At 38.3% G+C, this 21,307-nt stretch overlaps 1 protein-coding gene across 1 annotated transcript; it reads left to right on the plus strand.

Moving 5' to 3' along the window:
* The first annotated feature begins 408 nt into the window (after positions 1 to 408).
* On the plus strand, positions 409 to 20,584 carry igf1 (insulin-like growth factor 1). The gene is made up of 5 exons (XM_065284820.2): positions 409 to 685; positions 2,093 to 2,252; positions 12,252 to 12,433; positions 14,439 to 14,471; positions 16,898 to 20,584. Exons 1-5 carry the CDS (start codon positions 638 to 640, stop codon positions 16,955 to 16,957), a joined length of 483 nt encoding a protein of 160 aa, XP_065140892.1. The 5' UTR covers positions 409 to 637; the 3' UTR covers positions 16,958 to 20,584.
* Positions 20,585 to 21,307: the final 723 nt, after the last annotated feature.

A 21,307-nucleotide genomic window follows, 5' to 3' on the forward strand; every position in this document is an offset into this window, starting at 1 on the left:
AGTGTAAGGATAAACATATAATGAATAAAGTGCAGTGGATACAAATGTTGAGCAGTGTGCAGTGCTGTTGAATGATATTGACATGTTTTCCTAATGTGAATTTGGAGATTTTTTAAAAATACACCACACTAAACATACATAAGAGTGTCCCTGCATTAACTTTGGTCTTGCTTTTTTTATTTTATCACATAAGACAAACATCTTTTCACTCTGTGTTTTTATTATTACATTTCACTTTTTTCCTACAAATGCAATCTTTTGTGAAACAGTGGCACAACTCTGTTCTGTTTAAAAGCAAATCATAGAAAGATCAAAATTCAGACCTCTATTCAAAGAAATAGATGACGTTATTTGAAAGTGTGCCCAAAATCCTTAATGAGTAACTTAGCGAGAGGAAAAGCAAACGCTACCCCAGTGGTTTCCTGTTGAAAATGTCTGTAATGTAGATAAATGTGAGGGATTTTCTCTCCAAATCCGTCTCCTATTCGCTAAATCTCACTTCTCCACAACGAGCCTGCGCAATGGAACAAAGTCGGAATATTGAGATGTGACATTGCCCGCATCTCATCCGCGTTCTCGCTTTTAATGACTTCAAACAAGTTCATTTTTGCTGGGCTTTTGCAGAAGACCCAAGGGGATGTCTGGCGGTCATTTCTTTCATTGGCATTTATGTGATGTCTTCAAGGTAACTTATCCTATTTCCTTTGAAACCGACTGGGCACGTTGCACTGACCGTTATTAAATTCTCAATGAAGCAATAGCTTTAAAATAATTGTTAGGGAGTGAATTTTTTTTACTGATAATCCTGGCAGCCTTTACTTTAATAATTTAACATTTTTGAGGCATGCATGCATGCGTATCTGACATATAGCATCCCATAGTTGTATAATTGGAAAACTTTTGAGACTTTGAAGGATTACGAAAGATTGCATGATGAGCATGGTGAGTCATATTTGGATGCACCAGGGAGTTCGTTTGCGCAGTGCACAACTCACTAACTTGTATCCTTAAAAGTAAATATTGCTGACTCGACATAAAATAAAGCTTGGATAATCACATGTATATATTTTATTGCCTAGAGAGTGATGCTAACATACAAGATTTTATTGCATGCGTGTGCGTCGTGTGGTTTGAACGCGTTGCGCAAGTGCACGATTATTTCTCTTTATTATGTAAAGTGCTTCCTCTTTGGGTTTGGCGGCTTTGCAGCTTTACGGTTACACCTCGCATATCTTTAAGTAAACCACAGGGCTCTATCCAAGACACCCATATCTACCGCGATTTCAAAAGCGCTCTTCTTTTGCCGGAGTTCATGAGAGACGATAATAATCCCATTCAAACCGCGCGCTTAACGCACTTCAGTGCGCATTGTAAGTCAGTCGAAAGTACTTCTTTTTGCAAAACTTGGAGGTAGGAAATTTCCAGTAAGTCACCGACTCCTGATTTCTTTTTTGACTAGAAATGAAGTGGTATAGCATCTGATTTTGGAGACTCCGGTGCGCTCGCTGTTACCATTCAAGAAAAGCGCGCCTGCCAAAGTAACCTCAATGTAGATATACCGACAGGTGCACATTGCTTCATATTCATGCAGATGTTTGTATACAAACCGACTAAAGCGCATACAATGTATACATAATATAAGATCAGTGTGTGTTTTTCTTGGAATCGAACCCCATGGCATTGGCGCTGTGATCGCATTGAGCTACAGGAAAACTGAAAGAACTCTTTAGTTGGTGACTGCACTTGCAAGTAGCCTAAAGTAGACTTTATATTTATGCACCTGTCATTGTAAGTTTGATATGCGAACGTACCGGGGAGTTTATAGAAACATTTATGGTGCACTATAAAAAAACGTTAGGTTGTTTTAACCCATTAGTGGGCCAAATATAACCAAACTCAAAAATTAAACTAGAATAATCCAAATTTTGAAACAACTGTTGGGCAATTGTATTTTTATAGGTACAAACCAACATTTTAACATCTGCGTTACAAAATAAAAGAAAAAAAGGAAATAAGAAAAGAATTAAATACTACTTAGATGTTTCAATGCGTTTTTATGGTAATGTATCGTTTGTTTCTCATTGTGATGCAGTGTACCATGCGCTGTCTCTCGAGCACCCACACCCTCTCTCTGGTGCTGTGCGTCCTCGCGTTGACGCCCGCGACATTGGAGGCGGTGCCGGAGACCCTGTGCGGGGCGGAGCTTGTGGACACGCTGCAGTTTGTGTGCGGAGACAGGGGCTTTTATTTCAGTAAGTGCACATTTTATTTATTCATCAAGTGCTGCTCTCTCTCTCCCGCGCGCTCCCTCTCTTTCTCCCCTGGCACTAATGCGCCACTCATAAATAAAAAAGCATCAGTTTGCATGGCTGTCCAGTTTTCCAAAATAATGCTTGTTTTAGGTTTCTTTGGCTTCATTTTGATCAGTTATTATAATGTTGTGTGATTATATGAAGATGCCTGTTTTCTACAAAAATACAGTTGATATAATAAATGGTGCTATGCAAATATCCAAAAAGTCAAACTGTTATATCATAATGAAACCAACTTGTTTTTAATGCACATCTCTGGCAATACTATGCATGCAAAGGTTGTCTTCACAATTATTTATTACATGTCTGAAACCAGTTTCTTTTTTGGATGACATCACAAATACATCCAAACTCTCCAATCACCTGACTCCATTCTGGTTCCTAAGATCCATAACATTCCAATGAAATTTAAAAGTCCCATCCTATAGATTTCCTCATTGAATATCATTATTGTTTGTTTCCCAAAGGAAGTGTTGTTATGACAGTAAAATAGTTTGGTAAAGGTGTTCACATTGACTTAAACTATTGCAAGGTGAACTGCTGCAGTTCCCATGTGGCATACAGTATGAAAAAAATGGCTTAGACTGATGTTTAATGTGTATTACATGTAAAGTAAATCTGCCAGCTGCTTTTCTCACAAAATGAGGTTGGTGGAATCTGGCAAGCAATCAGTGCAAGTGTAAGAAGGGCAAATAAATGTAGTACACGTCTTTTTCCATCAGAGAAACTACCCAAAGAAAACCATTTTGATCCCTAAACCGAAATCTCCAATTTTCCATGGGTCAGGAGATTTGCTGAGTCTTGGGATGTCCCAGTGAGCGGTAGGGAAATAGATCTTGATGTGACTTGCTTCTTACATGCTTTATGAAGTAGCTGTGCTAAGGTTTTGCTTTGGTTGTCCAAATGTAATCTTTATGATTGTTCACTGTAATATGCATCACATGCAGCACAGGTGAATTTAAAGGAACGGCTCAGTGTTATGATTGGTTTATAACATTAATATCCTCTTTAAAGGTGACTGCCCCATTGACAGCTATGGTACATATTTTGACTATTTTTTATTTAAGACATGACTTTTAAACAACAGAATTGACTTCATTTGAACTGTCGCTTTAAGGCCTTGCAAACGGAAAACTTTCACTAGCTGTAGCTGGATTTAATTTGGCTCAGAATATATTTCTAATCTTAGACTAACATTATTTTCTCTGTTTAAACTTCACATTTCATATCCTTGGATAGAAAGAGATCACTTACATCACAACAATGCAATGGGCATGTTTTGTGCATCGCTATCTGTTTATATTACCCAATAAAATATTTATGACTTGCAAACAAGTTGAGGAAGTATGACAGTCTCAGGGTCCCAAAGATGATGTATTATGTGATCACTGGTGGATAGGAGCCAGTGCAAGACTGAACTCAGGGTTGACATTTGAAGTTTCCAGTCAACAACATTTGAGCTTTTAGTGCGGTTACAAAGAAGCTGGCTGGACTGTTTATAGTCGTCAATGGCCATGTGTTTGTTTTGTCGGTACAGAGCCCAAAATAAATACGTTTATGCTAATCTCAACTTTCAGTGTAAATGTTGCATCATCATGGCAGATAAAAAAAACTATTTGAAGAGCATATGTAGTATATTATTTTATATGTATAAGGGCAAATCATTATAGTATTTATATAATGTAGTTCATTGTATAAGGTATGTGAACTAGACTAAGTAAAAAAAGTGTGTAGCAGTAGAGCATTGTGTTCAATGCAAGGTTGGGGGTTCGATCATAGAAAACACACACATACTAATAAAATGTATACTGTACCTTTTAATGCACTGTATGTCGCTTTGGATAACAGCGTCTGCCAAATGATTTCCTAGATTTTTTTGTACACTATTCAGCTATGCCTATACATACATGACTACAAATTAAATAAATATAATCTTTAAATAAGGAATAAAGAATTGGTCTTAATTTATTAATTTGTATTTGGCGACAGATAACAAGGCGAAGAACTATATTTTATTACTTACACTATGGGTTGGTTTCCCGGACAGGGTTTAGATTCATCCATAATACAAACATTTTTACAAGCATACCTTCCAAATAAACAATACTGCATCTTGGGACAAATAAATGGCACTGAAATGGCACAGGTTAAACATGCATTTCAATCTGGGAATAGGATAAAACCTGTCCAAGAATCCACCCCTAAATGTCATATGCATTTAATGCAAAATAACTGTCCACATGAAAAAATGAAGGGGATGATTCACTAAAAATGTCATATTATAAAAGTGGATGGGTACCAGGGGTAGCTGTGGTCTCCATTCACTGTCATTGCATGTCTAGAGATTTGAAATGACATGAGAGTAGCCCAATATTCAAAAAAAATATTGGATTATTTTTAACCCAGCATTGGGTCAAAAAGAGCCCAGCAGCTGGGTTGAAATGAACCCAACAATGGGTTAAAACAACCCATCATGGGTTAAATTACAACCCATGCTGTTTCATAATTACTAACATTAAAGGGACACTCCACTTTTTTAAAAAATATTCTCATTTTCCAGCTCCCCTAGAGTTAAACATTTGATTTTAACCGTTTTGGAATCTATTCAGCTGATCTCCGGGTCTTGCGCTAGCAGTTTTAGCATAGCTTAGCACAATCCATTGAATCTGATTAGACCATTAGCATCACGCTAAAAAATAACCAAAGAGTTTTGATATTTTTCCTATTTAAAACTTGACTCTTCTGTAGTGACATCGTGTACTAAGACCGACAGAAAATTACAAGTGATTATCTAGGCAGATATGGCTAGGAACTAGCCATAGCAGTCCCCTGCTATTGAAAGTAACCAAGGGAACTTTTTTCGGGCAGTGCGTAATATCACTACGCCTGCTGTAGCCATGTTACAGCAGCAAAGTCCTTGATAATTACGCCAGAATGAGAGTATAGTTCCTAGCCATATCGGCCAGGAAAATTTGCCGCAACTTTAAATTTTCCGTCAGTCTTGGTATACAATGTTACTACAGAAGAGTCAAGTTTTACATCGGAAAAATATTGAAAGTCTTTGGTTATTTTTGAGCGCGATGCTAATGGTCTAATCAGATTCAATGGATTATGCTAAGCTATGCTAAAAGTGCTAGCGCCAGACCCGGAGATCAGCTGAAAGGATTCCAAAATTGTAAAGATCAAATGTTTAACTCCAGGGGAGCTGGAAAATGAGCATATTTTCAAAAAAGTTGAATGTCCCTTTAAGACAAAAGGTTATTGCTGGGTTAAACCCCGTGGCCACCCCTATGGACACGTGCAAGCAAACACACTAGATTCAGCTTGGCATCCCATGTACAGTAAGCGTCCACTTACAGTGAACAATGTTGCCTATTCCAGTGAGTCTTTCTCCAGGTCCCGTGTCACTGCCAGTGCAACCCCACTCACATTTCTGAACTTCACATTTCATTATCTTAAAAGAAAGGTGAAATACAACTCTGTGGAAAAATCTTTTATTGAAACAAAATGTGGTCTGAGGAAAGCAGCGAGAAGATGAGCCGGAGACAAGGAAGAAGAAGAGGGAGAAGAAAAGATCCTCGATTTAGTCAGTTTTTCCCATTATTAGCCTGACCCAGAAATCTTTAGCTGTCTTTAAAAAACCTCAACAGCAAACCCATCCCAAATCATCCTCAGTTAAGGGCTGGTTGCTGTGCAGCAGAACTTCTGAATAAGTGACAATACAAGCAGAAGTATTTGAGTACTGTAAGACACACTAAGCTGCCCTTGTAATAGTTTGTGTTGAGAAGAGACCTTTAAAGAAGACATAACAAGATTGTTCTTCATGGTCATTTGTTTATATTGTTGTTGCACCACTGATATCACTGACCTCCAATGATTTTTAAGCAAACTTCCAAAGCTGGATGTGGACTCGTTCTTGACACCCGATCTCTGGTGTTGGTCTTGTCTCGGACTCGAGTTGAACTCGACCACAACACCTCCCTGCTAGTTGATGTTGTACACCATTTAGTGCTAAAAAGCATCATTCTTTATTTATTCAAAATTAGCCATGTTCTGACTAAATAGATTTTAACTTACATAATCACTCACATTTAATATTATATATTGTAGAAGACGGTTTACCACTGCCCAAAAGTGTGAAATTGACGTATATTTTTCCTTGTCTGCTGCACTTGACATCACAGCTCTAGGCAGTCATTGGTGAAGGATACGAGACTTTCTTGTGGCGCCTCAAAATGATGTAATTTTCCTGTGGCTTCAGACTGATTAGTCACATGACGGTTACGGCTCACATGATTGCCTTTAAAAGTTCTAGAGTCCCAAGAACCGATGTGGACCAAATGTGGAAGAATTTGGGAGCACGTGGCAAGTAAACCACTGCTAGACAAGCTTTGGTTTTGTGTTGCCTTATTAAGGATTGAAAGCGATTACTCTGTAATGCATGAAAGGGATTGCAAATCAATGCATGACGCAACGATCGCTGGGTCCCTCGGCAGTGAAGGTCAAGAAAGATTGCAAAAACAAGAGGTGGTAACATACATCACTGATAGGACTACTTGTTTCATTACGTTTGCAACAGCTGGAACACAAACGCACACACAAAAGCTTGACTCTAGTGCAGTGCCAGATTGCGAAGGATTACAAGATGATCAGGATGCCCCCTGCCCCCTCTTGTTCTATAATGGACACAAGTACTTAAAAAAAACCTTCTGGATGCTTCAAGATTTACAAGGCTAAAAACACTAAAAACATTGACTAGATCACGTAAGCAAAAAAAGTCCCTCTAGGGAAATCGCACCACTAGGCAGCCATGTTTGCAATACCTCTGTTTCAGCTACTACACATGGGCACAGGTTGGCAAGGGCCTCGCCCCCAGAGAATCGTCAGTCTTTATTGGTTCTTTCAACTGGAAAGCGGACTTCTGTTGGCAAAGCGGCCATATTGAGCGTTTTATTGTCCCCTATTCATAGTAGAATGCTCTATCTTGTTATATCCAATATCTTTGGTTAAACATCCATCAAGACTTTTGTATACCATGTTGGTGCTGAATGCTTGATTCTGATTGGCTGACATAAATTCCAAGGTGCTGAATAATTCATTAAAACGGTGCACGATGAAGTAGCTATGGGTTTGTTGAACACATTATACACTCTAAAAAAATGCTGGATTATCAACCCAGCGTTGGGTCAAATAGAGACGAGCGCAGCCGTTGGGTTAAATTAACCAAGAAAATGTTTAAATTTGACACCAACAATGGGTTAAAACAACAACCCACCATAGGCTAAATTAAAACCCAACTGGCTCAGCTTGTTCCTTTTTGACCCAATGCTTTGTATATCTCCTGATGATCCTATGGGCAGAACTAGGCAAATCTTAAAAAAGAAAAGAAAAATGACTATAGAATTTTAAACCATGGACAACAGAGGTGTTTGAATTAAAAAAATATTTTAGATACGCTAATCTGTTAAACAGAAATCTGTAAAACAATACTTTGATATTCTGTCAAACAAAACCTAAAGCATAATACACATTTAAAATGAAGATAAAAAAATACAAAATCAAGTTGCATCTTTCACAAATCTTTACATTTTTACTGTATGTTATGAATAGCTTTACAAATTAAAGGAAAACACCACAGTTTTTCAATATTTTACTATGTTCTTATACCTCAACTTAGACAAATGAATGCATACATATCTTTTTCAAAGCATATACTTAATCTTTGTACAGCGCGTCATGAATGTGTTAGCATTTAGCCTAGCCCCATTCATTCCTTAGGATCCAAACAGGGATGAATTTAGAAGCCACCAAACACTTCCATGTTTTTTATATTTAAAGACTGTATAGTTACACGAGTAAGTATGGTTGCACAAAATAAAACGTGCCGATTTTTAAGCAGATAAAAATGAGAAATATATGGTATGGCGGAAGAGCAATTGGTTTGCAGCACTTTGACCTCGGCGCGGAGTAACATCATCACTCCTGACTACTCCCCCTCTTGCTCAAACTTCCATCAATATTACTTACTTGTTTGGAGCCTTAGGGGTTGTGTACACCAAAACTTTTACGCCCGCAGCCAGTGCATGTTTTCAATTGTTTCCAATGGAAGCTCAGCGTTTTTCAAATAAGCCTAGCGTGTTTTTTCCGTGCTGAAAACCGGCGCTTGGCGGTTTTTCCGTGCTCGGCGCTGAGCGTCGAGAGTTGAAAGAGATTCAACTTTGGGAGAAAAGCTCCGCTCGTCAATGTCAGTTCTCACACTGCCGCCCAATCACAGTGGAGGAGGGGCGGGACATTACCACAGCAACCAACCGGCTCGCAGCTGAAGTATCACAGCTACCAAATCGCTCAGCTGAAGAAAGCTGGAACTCAGCTGAAAAACAGCTGGCATTCGGCATCCTCAAGGCGTTTTCAGCCGCGTTTAAAAGTTTTGGTGTGTCCAGCCCCATAGGAATGAATGGGGCTAGGCTAAATGCTAACACATGACGCGCTGTACAAAGATTAAGTGCACGCATTGAATAAAGATAGGGATGTATTAATTCGTCTAAGTTGAGGTATAAAAACATAGTAAAATATTGAAAAACTCTGGTGTTTTCCTTTGAACGAAAGAACTAGCACTACACAATCATACTGTAACTTACACTTAAATACATATCTACAAGCTTGTTGTTTTAAAAGGTGTATGAAGTTCGTGGCCAAATTTCAACAAAAAAAAAATTATATCTCTGACCACCCATAACTTTCCAGCAAGTTTGTGATTACTAAGACAAAACATGGGAAGAAAACTTCCTCTTGTTATAAACTCTTTGTGGTACCATTGATAAAGATGTAGTTTCCAGGACTATAGCAGCTTTTATAGTCCCGAGTGAACAATAAAGATCCTGACACTCTGAACGGCAGTGTATGACACCCGTTCCAAGAACTCACTGTACTTCAGTAACCGCATCATAGCTATAAAATTCAGCTCCTTGCTGAGAAGAAATCAAACTGTTTCCAGTGTTGTTCCTCAGTAAAATTGACATTTTGTGGTGCGGCGGTTCAGTTAGAAGCAAAGGTTTTAACCTAAAGGTGCTGTGTGCCAAACATTTGACCTTTGCAATGCTTTGCAAGCACATTTGTCTAAGAAATCTTAGTATACGGTAATAGAGATCAAGAGGTGACTCACTCTGGTTTAATGGCACAATATGTACGATTTTTGCATTTAAATATCCAAAAACTACTAGCTCAGTGTTATATATTTTGTTTACGTGGACTTGCGTAAAATTTTACATTTGAAGTTTTAAAAAATGTTTCACCCCTCTACATAGGGTTGCTTGTTAGTGGTGTCATGTCTGGGTTAACAATGGTTTCTGCTGCTATAGAAACCATTGGTGGGTTTGAATCTAAGATATTGAATATTACGAAGATGCGATAATAATGGGGGAGGTCGCAATGGTCAAAATGGCCGCTCGTGTCCGTCTCAAAGAGGCAATCGGAATCCCTTGGCAGAGAGACTTTGCGTATGCGCATAATCGACAGGTTTGGTGGCGGTGCAAAAATGGCGGCGGAATGACACAACTTCCTTCAAGGAAGACACCACCGTTTTTCAATATTTTACTATGTTCTTACCTCAACTTAGATGAATTAATACATACCTATCTTTTTTCAATGCGTACACTTTTAATCTTTGTACAGCGCCTTGTGAATGTGTTAGCATTTAGCCTAGCCCCATTCATTCCTATGGCTCCAAACAAAAGTTTTATTTTGTGCCACCTTACTTACTCATGTAACAGTCTTTAAATAGGGAAAACATGGAAGTGTTTGGTGGCTTCTAAATTCATCCCTGTTTGGAGCCATAGCAATGAATGGGGCTAGGCTAAATGCTAACACATTCACGAGGCGATGTACAAAGATTGAAAGTTCACGCATTGAAAAAAGAGAGGTATTCATTCGTCTAAGCTGAGGTAAGAACATAGTAAAATATTGAAAAACAGTGGTGTTTTCCTTTAAAAGGACTTTGATTTAAATTCATGTGGCACTGCACAGATTAACTATCGCAAGAATGTTACTATTAAATCACTTTCGTAATGGTTTGAGGTCATAGGCCGATTCGTCTGCGCAGTAGTAGTAGTTTGCATGCGGAAATAGTAACGTTAAGGACACGTTGCTTCTATCAAGCCACACTATGGGGCTTACATTATAATGCAATGGTTATAAACCTTTATTTCAATACATCGTTCATGAAACGCTCTTTAAAAACGTCATCTAGCAGTGGCCGTTGTTGTTGTTGTTTAGTGACCTCTAGCAGTGGAAATGAAATATTGTGCTTTTAAGGCTTGTCTTGTTGCAAATGGGTTGATAGTTTTACGGGTGTGTGGATGAGAGATTGTCAGCTAGCCGATAGTTAATCTTTCCAACGCAGCAATGATCTTAAATGTGAACATCTGTGAACAATTTGTATGCATAATGAAAAACACAAACAAAAGACTAAGACTAATCTGATTCCCGTACAAACAAACCTGCGACCAATGTATGACTCTAAAGAGTCACTGAAGAATATCTGATTCTGATGTGTTCCCCTCAAGATGTGCCATCCATATTGTTGGTCATTTGACTCATAAAGCCTTATTTGACAAATTATTTGGTACATTACCCATCAAGTGTTGCAAAACTAAAACTAATATTAGCGTGCAAACACAATAGGGTCCTACGCAAAGCTTCAAAAAGATGCGTAACCCTCAGTCACACTTAGCAAAGATAACAGCGCCCCCTATTTCCCCACCGCTCAGAGTTTTGCAATCTGGAGAGGTGCATCTTTGTCCGAATTAGAGCACCTCTCTTTCCAAAACAACACTGTCAGAGTGCAGCAAAAGCAAAGCAGAAGTTAATCCATTTTGTCAGCGCTGGCCGCCCAGTGAGCCAAGAGCTATTAACTCTGAAAGGGAAAGGCATTTCCTCCTTGTAAATGCCATATTAAATTATTATTATTATTTCATTTGGTAACAGGGAATAGAATATCACAGCTATATCGCCCTAGGTGAGTGGTGACTTGTAAATGGAGAGCAGGATATTTTTTAGGGCCACCAGGAGATTGTAGTCCCAGAGCAAGGAACATTAAGTTACTCAGGTGTCTACCTTTAACATAAATCCTTCGGTGCTCAATAGCCCTGGACTGGGACTGGACAACCCAAATCCTGAATCATTAAACATAATGTCTAGGACATAACGGGTGCATTCACCTCATTGGCAGCACACAGAGTTTTTACCCATGAGGTCTTTTCATGGGTAATTATCACCTAGTTAAGCAGTAATAATGGGGATGTAGGTTCATCGTGGTCTTCTGGAGATGTGTTTCTTCTCATCTGCGGTTCGGAGATCTCCACGGTCGCGCTGGTTTGCCAGGTGCAATTTGTACAGCCGGGAGTTTTCCGCAAGGGTTGATTTGACCCCACAGGGGCTGGACTTGGCCTCACGAACAAGTGGACTGGTTTAAAGACATCAAGTTTGAAAGTGGAAAACGTGATATTCTCAACATTTGGGTGAGTGTGACCCTCAGTTTAACTGGGGAGCTTGCCAAACAGGGTCTGCTCGGTGCAAAGTGATACCCTGTAAATTTCACACTGAAGAAATTCATGTCGTTAACGCATCCATATATCTGAATTATCAGAGCCACGGTCTGGCTGAACATTGAGCTATTACAGAGTCTGTGAGCGTGCTCTTAGCCGCAGGTTACTAAAGAAAGATTTAGAAATTTAGAGGTGACCTGACGAGGATTGTTTGTTCCCCGCAAACTGATACCGTGGTAAAAATGAAATGGATAATGTGCTCCAACGCATTCTGGTGACAGGCTACATTTAATACCCAAGATATATAATTTATAAGCTTGTCATTTACGCAAAGCATTTCAGATGTGCGCTGCAGCGATTACCATTTTTTAAAAATTGTTGATGTGTTGCCCAACAGGCAAACCGACAGGATATGGACCGAGTTCAAGACGGTCGCACAACCGCGGCATCGTAGACGAATGCTGCTTTCAGAGCTGTGAACTGCGGCGGCTGGAGATGTACTGCGCGCCTTTGAAGTCCGGCAAAGCTCCACGATCTGTACGGAGGGAAAGGCATACAGATAACCCAAGGACACCAAAGGTGGGTCCAGGAAATATACAGATGGATACACAGTTACTGCAGCCACAATGATTATGTCCCAACTGACCCTAAGCCCCACCCTTCCACGGTAGTGAATTTTCGTTTTGTGATTATTGCAATTCAAATTTTCAAAATTCTAACTTTAAAAATTATTAAAATGAATGAAGAGAAATGACTTCGCATTGTATCTGTGGTTTGTTAACTCTTTCCCCGCCATTGACGAGTTATCTCTTCAATTAAGAGAAAACATTTGAATGAAAAAAACACCTTCCTGATGAGTTTTTATTGTTATCTGTAATTATCCACTAGATGGCGCAGTTACCCAATGTATCAAAACTGAAGCAAAAATTGATATATTAATTTTACACTGTGTGTATGTTTTGATAATCGTTCTGAATCTAATCTCTCTAACAAATTCCTTCTCAAAAATGTAATTATTTCAGCTTTTTGCTAAAAATGTGTATTTTTTAAGAAAAATTCCCATTTTAAGAGTTTATAAGCAGAGAAAAATATTTATAGGATGAAACTTTTCCCCCGTTTTGTTAGTCGAGGGTCTGTTCTTTCATCTGATATATTTGTATGTTTATATATTTTTAGAAGAAAATTTTGTGAAACTCACAACAAATCTGGCAGGCAACTTAAAAAAAAGGCTGCAGAGGAATGAGTTAAATTAATTTAATAGAGTACACAAGTGAATTAAAATTAAACTTAAAATAACTGAATTAAAACGTAAATGGTTGATTTGAATTCAGTGAAAACATTTAACAGATCTGAAAATATTGATCTTTATTTGCCTCCAAAACTGCTGAGCACAACAAATATCTGATGAAGCGAGTCAAACTGTTTTTATCCACTCTTAAAGAAACATGCCCAAATTTTGGGAATTTAGCTTATTCACCGTATCCCCCAGAGTTACATAAGTCCATACATACCTTTTTCATCTCCGTGCCTGTCTGACGCAGCCCCCGCTAGCTTAGCTTAGCACAAAGATTGGAAGTGAATGGCTCCAGCTAGCATACTGCTCCCAATAAGTGACAAAATAACGCAAAAATTTTCTTATTTATGTGTTGTGATGTGTATAGTCACAACGTGTACAAATAACAAGGTCTTATGAGACACAGCCATCTTTTAACAGTGTAAATACTGGGAACTATATTCTCAGAAGGCAAAGCTACTTGGGCGGAGTGATTTGCACAACTCTGACCGAACTCTCTGATCCTCACCAGGGGGCTTCTCGGGTGCTGCGAGCAAATCACTCCGCCCAAGTATCAGTGCTTCGCCTTCTGAGAATATAGTTCCCAGTATGTATACAGTTAAAAGATGGCTGTCTCTCATATCACCCTGTTATTTGTACACGGTGTGAAATCACAACACATAAATAGGAAAATTTCCGCTTTATTTTGTCACTTATTGGGAGCAGTTTGCTAGCCGGAGCCATTCACTTTCAGTCTTTGTGCTAAGCTAAGCTAGCGGGGGCTGCGTCAGACAGATTTTCAGCACGCACTGAGATGAGAAAGGTATATATAGACTTATCTAACTCTGGGGGATACAGTGAACAAGCTAAATTCCCAAAATGTGTGCGTGTTCCTTTAACTGTAATTGTTGGTATGTCCACCTTTTGCAGCAATTACCGCAGCACATCTCTCTGGCATAGTGTCAGTATATTTCCTCATAACTTCAACAGTAATGTCATCCCATGCCGGTTATTTTCCAACTTGCTTCAAATTTGCTTGATGGAGTTGAGTCTCGAACTTTGAGAGAGCCAGTAGAGAAAATGAGCTAAATCTCCACTATATTTACAAAGGCATGCTCTATTAAAAGATTTGTTGGTTCAACCTTAAAAAAATTAAGTTACCTGGTTACCTTATAACAAAAAATATTAAAGCAACCAGTTAACTTACTTTAAGTTTACAGTGCATAGAATAGAGCCATCATGTGTAACATTAAAAGTCATCAATATGTCGAAAAATGTCAAATGACCAATACTGGTTGTGTTCCCCTACAGAAACCCACATCTGGAAATAGCCACTCCTGTAAGGTACGTCTTCTTATAATCCATGTGTGAACCATAACAGTCCTGTATGTGTGCATGACAATGCTATAGAGATTGAACGCTTGAAAATTAACATTCAAGTTTAGTACATCATCCAAAAATGACTTAAAAGTAGCTATTTTGAAGAACATCCTGAGTACTTCTGTAAAAAAAAATCCACATTCAGAACAACTCAATAGTGGACGAATGCTGCCAGAATTGATTTCTTTTTGGATGAACTGTTCTTTAACTCGTGCCAGTACATCGTGCTACGATAGGTACGCAAGGATAAAGCAGCTTGTCTGTAGCACCCGCTGCCCAAATGTGGGCCATCCTTTAAAGTGCTCTCAGAGCTCCTCTCATGAAAAAAAAAAGAAAACCATTAGCAAGTGAACAGCCTAAGTGGTTTTTGTGGTAGACCTCCGCTCTCCACAGACATATTTCTGCACCCATACGTCATGCTTTGGAAGCTGAATCTAAGGTCACCTTAGATGTCTTAACAATGAATTCAAAACTCACCGGTGCACACGGTTTCATTGAGTGCGTTTACATGCACAAAATAAGCGGATAACTATCAAAAATCTGCTTATTATAGAAAACTGTTTAAATGCATTTACATGCAAATCAGTAAACCGCCTACACAGACAACCGCGTTTACATGGAACTTGGAGATTTCTCAGGTTTCTTGCAGGTTGTAACGTCACCGCCTATAGCACAAAATCGTTTTTTTTTTTAAAAGCCGATAGCATATCTGTCTTAAACTATATTGTTTTATCTCTTTTCGTGTCTCCAGAACCTGTAAATATAACATCAGTTTTTATTTTCGCAGTTTCTCTGCCAACTGCTTAAGTAGAGCGGAGACTTCTATGCAAAGTAACTTTGCGCTTACTTCTGCGTGTGACGTTTATCTTTCACACGCTGAGAAATGCGCACATGAACAAAACTGCAAGAAAGTCGGTTAAGGTGTTTACATTCTACGTGAAAACGGCAAGCAAAAAAACTACCTGTGCCGATCGGTTTTTGCTTACGCCGTTTATGGGCTTTGCCCGATAAAAGTAAACGTTAACCCACGTTATCAGTTTCTGCGTAAGACTGTGCATGTAAACGCACACACTCATTTTCACCTTAGCTTTTATGAACTAATTTAATAACATTTGTGGCAATAGAAACTTTTATGTCTTGATTTTGACAATAGATTTCTCAGCATTGTAAAGTAATCCTTCTACTAAACAGCTGTGTTGTTTTGGGTACAGACTAGTGGCGGCCGGTGACTTCTCTTCCGGGGGGCGCAAATTCCAAATATGTCATGTGTGTGGCTCATATATGTTCAGTGCATCGTGAACCTATGTACATAAAAATACGTGCCTGCTTCACACGCGTCGAAAGGATTTATGATAAGAGAGACACTCATGTGTCTCAAAATACACGCAAGACACTAACTTAAAGGGGCCATGGCATGAGAATCTGACTTTGTCCATGTATAAGTGCTATGATTAAGTGCTTCTATCAAACTAGAAAATGTGAAAAAGATCAACCCAGTAACTTAGTTTTGGTAAACCATTCTCTACAAGCATGTGAAAAAATAGGTGGTTGAAATTTGGCTCTCCTTATGATGTCATAAGGAGCTCTTATTATAACAATACCACCCCTTAATCTGCACTATCCAACCACAGCACTGCCATTTGGTGCAGAGAGAAACAGAGAGATAGAAAATAATTCACAGCACAATTGAGTTTCAATTTCAACAAACCACCATCATTGTGATCAATGGTTGCACTTCATCGGCTCATTTGCATTTTAAAGGACACACCCAAAACGGCACATTTTTTGCACACACATACAAAGTGGCAATTTTAACATGCTATAATAAATTATCTATATGATATTTTGGTGCTCTGGGGACACAAAAGATTTCTATGACATCTTAAAGTTTTGTGACATGGCCCCTTTAACACCAAAATCTTGAAATTTGGTGAGTATTTGGCAAACGTGTCTTTTTTATTATAAAACTATTCGAAGCGTCTGAAGCAGGCACGTATTTTGACATGACTTGTGATGCACATAGGTTCACATGACGCAACGAACAGATATTTTGACATGGCGATCCACATACACATAAAGGGAGGAAATACACGTTTTGATGAGCTTCGCATCGTGTGCCTTTGAAAAATAAGTCACCGGTCGCAACTGGTACAGACGGTTGACTTGTGACCTAGCAGAGTTCTCTTCTCTCCAGTCAGATTTCTCGTTTCTGCCTCGGTTACTTCTCGTAGTCTTAACCATGGGGGCCGACCATCTATTTTCTTAAATGCCAAACGCTTCTTAAAATGTTAGTATTTTACCATGGTAAGGTTTGATGTCCGAAATCAAGCATATCTGCTTCCGGGCCTGAACCAAAACTTACCCAAATTCTTTTTTATTTTATATTTCAGGAAGTTCATCAGAAGAACTCGAGCCGAGGAAATACAGGAGGCCGAAACTATCGCATGTAGACCTAAATTGTTGGACAACTACAAAAAAAAAAAAAAAAAACGACAAAAAGAAAGCAAAGTCATCCAGAGACATTCTTCACTGTAAAAACAGCAAGATACTGGATGAATAAGCCCCATAATTGGGGTAAAAGATGGGTTGGAAAATAAACAAAATTAGCTGCTATAAAAGTCAAATAAAAACTGTTTCTTTACCTCTTTGTGTGAACTTATGCGCCCAGTGGATGGCATTGCTTGATATTGCCCAAATATTGACCCTTTTAAATGCCAATTCACATCAATGTGCTGAGGTCCATATTCCACTGATTTTTCAGACAGGACAGCCATTGGAAAAGAGGTAAGAGGTGACTGGTGGAAAGTTCATGTGCTTCATCAAAGGCAGAGCTACAGCACCACAAGTTGTGGTCCACAACCCAGCCTCGACTACCCACCATACATCACAATAAGGATCCAGTTTAATCTTTGAAAAAATATCATTCTTATCTATTCAAAAGCTTATTTGATCTTCTACGTGCACATCCTGCCTGTATGCAAAATGTTCGCAAGCTTCACCGCATGGCAGACGATTCATGACAACAGACGCCGTCTAGATGCCGTAGACCAGATGGAAACCTGACTGCACAGAGATGGAGAGTTTTGGTAAAAAAAAAAATCTCTCAAGATCCGATCAAGGGGGATTACACAAAAGCCTTGGGCACAGGCACAAAGGTGCTCAAGCGTGGGTTTGAGAGATCATAATCCTGGCAATTTCGGTTTGGAAGAACATGACCTACATCCTAAAATGCATCTTGTGTTTTTATTTGCGTCCATACCTAGGGAGGTACAAAGCTACTCACAAGCAGTTATCCGCATGCATTTCCACCAACATGTCTGCAGAGGAAAGACAACCAACCACACCACGAAAACTACAAGTAATCGTAATGTATACAAGAAGAACGTCCACACAGAGTCACCATATAGCCAACCTGAGTTCGACAACTTACCATCTCTCTAAAGGACTGAGAAGCCGTTTGCTTTGCATACATGCAGGAAGTCATGTTTGAATCACGTTACCCAGACTTTTGAATCTTTCTGGAAAAAGACTGGTCACGTTACCCAGACTGATACTCAATACCTCCATGAAGCACGGTCCAAGCCACCAGGGGGTTTCAGAGTTTGAACCCTGTTTGTTTGCACATCCCTTCTCACCCCGCATTATGATGTCATTCTATCTGACTTCGATCCACACTCTCTGTACATCTATACTCAAACTATATTAATATCCGCATTCTTTAACTATAATTGTATATGATGGGATGTTATAACCGATCCATATAAATGATCAACCCACTGTTTTCTGGTGCTATTTTGTAGTTTGATAATTGCAGGTGTTGACTTTAGATGCTCTTCCCATTTGCACAGTCTTGTGACCATCATTGTAATATTGGGGATGAGCGGGGCACAAACTAAAGCAAGGGTTAATTGTAACGCAGCTACTTTACATATTTATGCATGGCCGAGCAATCTGTGCTTTTGGTTTTTTTTACTGTCAGAAGATGATCTCCTGTGAATTAGTGAAAAGTTTTGATGTGTTTTGGTTAAGATATTGAACAAAGAGTGTTTTGAGGGCATAAAAGTGAATTTCTTTATGTTTTTTCGCTTTCTGAGTTGGGTGTGTAAGTGTAATTTTCTAGCAGGTGTTACAACAAACCATCTCTTTGTTACAATTAACACCACCTATGGGGTAAGTTGTAACGTTTGCACTCCTGTCGCATTCGGTGTAATTGTACGATAACGGTAGGTCCCACAAACAAACTTTAAAGGAACAGTATGTAGGATTGTGGCCAAAACTGGTACTGCAATCACAAAACTTGTGGCTAAAACTGGTACTGCAATCACACAACTGGTGGCCAATACACAAAATGACAACATAAACATCAGTTGAGGGCTTTTTAAATAACAATATCCTGGCCGGACCACTGTTGTCAGTGATACAAGTATTTGAAACGAAAATGATTTCTTAATGTCTAGTGACATATCAGAGCCATTTTATGATTAATAAATATCATTTTTTTACATACTGTTCCTTTAAGTGTTAATTTCTAACAGAGATGTGTGAGTTGATTGTGTAAAAAAATGATTAATCTAACTTTTTTGAATGATAGAGCCAAAGTCAAAATGCATTAGGTTGTGCCCCGCTCTCCCCTATTATTTTTTATTATTATTTCAATAATGTAACAGTGTAAGCAAGTGAAAGGTTTTTTTATTTCATGGATAAAAAATGTTGCAGTTCAGAGTTAATTTTTAAATGTTTTGTTCATTCAGGATGCTTAAATTATTAATCTTAAATTGATAATCATCCCCATGCCAAAAACCTTGACAGGTAGTACTGTGAATTCTTGAACATTACCAAGCTTTTAAAAGTCACAACTTATGCGCACTTTTATGGCACCAATTTTACAACATACATGATGACTTTGCAACTGCACAACCAAGCTGGTTACAGTATAATTTTGGGAAATTTGATGCCTGGCTGACACAGTGCATGCTTATTCTGGCCTGATGTTTTTCTTTTAACTTTGTTTTAAAAGATGTTTTACTCATCAATATGCTTAAGGAGGTTTATTTGGAAGTTACACCAAATTAAAGGTGCAGTGTGTAGATTTTAGTGACATCTAGTGGTGAGGCTGCGAATTGCAACAAATTGCTCAGTCTACACTGCCCTACAAAGTCAAAGCGCAGTAACTACGCATTTGAGTTAAGGGTCTCCTGGTTCAATTTTGTCCCATTTCAGAGAAACGTGTGTTCTCACAAAATTGCAGTAACATGTTTGACTGCCTGGTGTAAAAACTTTAAGGGCTTTTTTCTCGGTTTCAGTGTTTGTGTAGTTACTGCACTTAGCCTTTGGAGGGCAGTACAGCTCACCGCTTACACAGAAAAGCTACGATAGACGCCACAGGAAAAACCTAAAGTCATCTGAGACAACAGTTGAAGAAACAGCAATGTGAAGCCACTTTTATGGTTACTTTAGAAACATGCCGACTTCCATATAAAATGTGTATTTAGATAATGACTTATTCTACACTGTAAAAATAAAAAGTTGACTTAAATTTTCAAGGCAACTTGCTGCACAGTTTTTTTGAGTTTACTTAACTCTTGGATGATGTAGTTCACATAAAAAAAAAAAAAATCTTTGTTCAAGTTACTTAATTATCTTTGTTGAAAGAACATTTTGTAGTTGGATCTTTTAAAAACATTTATAAAAACATAAGTTAATTATGTAAGATCGTTACCGATGGTTTCATCCGATGCACGTGCGTTGTTGCGGTTATGCGTTTGGACAGAACTTGACTTCCGGTGTCTGTTTGTTTAATGGTCTGGCTAGTAGCTAAACTGAATTCTGGAACAAACACCTTGACTAAAATAACAAATGTTTTGGTTACCTAAATACAAGGAGAGACGGTGATCATGAATCAACGCTATGTAAATGAATGTTTGGCAGCCGAGTTAAGATTGTACACATTATATTGTACACATATAGTAATGTTAGACCAGTGTAGGTTTTGATACACTTTAGCTATTATTTTAACAAAGGTGATCTAAATGTTGTTTATTTTGCCTGTTATCAGAAATAAACAACTCTTAAAAGGACTCGGTTGTTATTAATTCTTTGCAGAGTTTACCGGAAGTTACTTTTGTTCCACGAAAGCCGTTTAGGTTGCTGAAACCGTCTATACATTGCACACTGCACCTTTAAGTAAAATTACACCATCAGAGCAAACAATAAAGGTTACTTATACTTTAAATAGCGGCACTACAACTATTCATAAGGGCAACTACCTTTTGTTTTTATTGTTTTAATATTAGTTTGTATTTTAAACCAGAGCATACATATATTATCTTCTCAATCAGCATTAAGAAACAATAGAAAATTAAGAATCATAAGCAATAGCCTTAGCCCACCCAGAATATCTCTATATTATGTTTACATGGTAACCAACCTCACATAATGCCAAAGATTTTCCATTTTCATAGGTTTATGACATTAATAGCTTTTGGCTAATGTCTGGGCAGCACTGCAAATGCTTCTTCAATCTTCAAATTAAAAACACACTAAGGAACATATTGTTATGCTTAAGACTTGTTCACTGTACCTGCTGAATAAACCACTTGTCAATGATTTAAGTCTAAAAGTGTAATTACTGAAAAGTTAAAAAGTTGGTTCCACTTCACTTAAAACTGTAGGTTACCTGGTTGCCTAAAAATTTTGAGTTAATTCAACATAAAAACATAAGTTGACAAGCATTTTTACATAACTTTGAGTTGAATGAACTCTTTTTTTTTTAAGCAAACAGATAACAAAGTTATTCTCCA

The sequence above is a fragment of the Paramisgurnus dabryanus genome, chromosome 1, assembly GCF_030506205.2.
Source record: "Paramisgurnus dabryanus chromosome 1, PD_genome_1.1, whole genome shotgun sequence".
Taxonomy (NCBI): Eukaryota; Metazoa; Chordata; class Actinopteri; order Cypriniformes; family Cobitidae; genus Paramisgurnus; species Paramisgurnus dabryanus.

What these genes read in the sequence shown, in the direction of transcription:
- igf1 (XM_065284820.2), top strand. Translation starts at nt 638, where the DNA reads ATGTCTGGCGGTCATTTCTTTCATTGGCATTTATGTGATGTCTTCAAG. An exon ending in ATAACCCAAGGACACCAAAG is followed by an intron (nt 12,434 to 14,438) that starts GTGGGTCCAGGA and finishes GTTCCCCTACAG; the next exon opens with AAACCCACATCTGGAAATAG. An exon ending in GAAATAGCCACTCCTGTAAG is followed by an intron (nt 14,472 to 16,897) that starts GTACGTCTTCTT and finishes TTTATATTTCAG; the next exon opens with GAAGTTCATCAGAAGAACTC.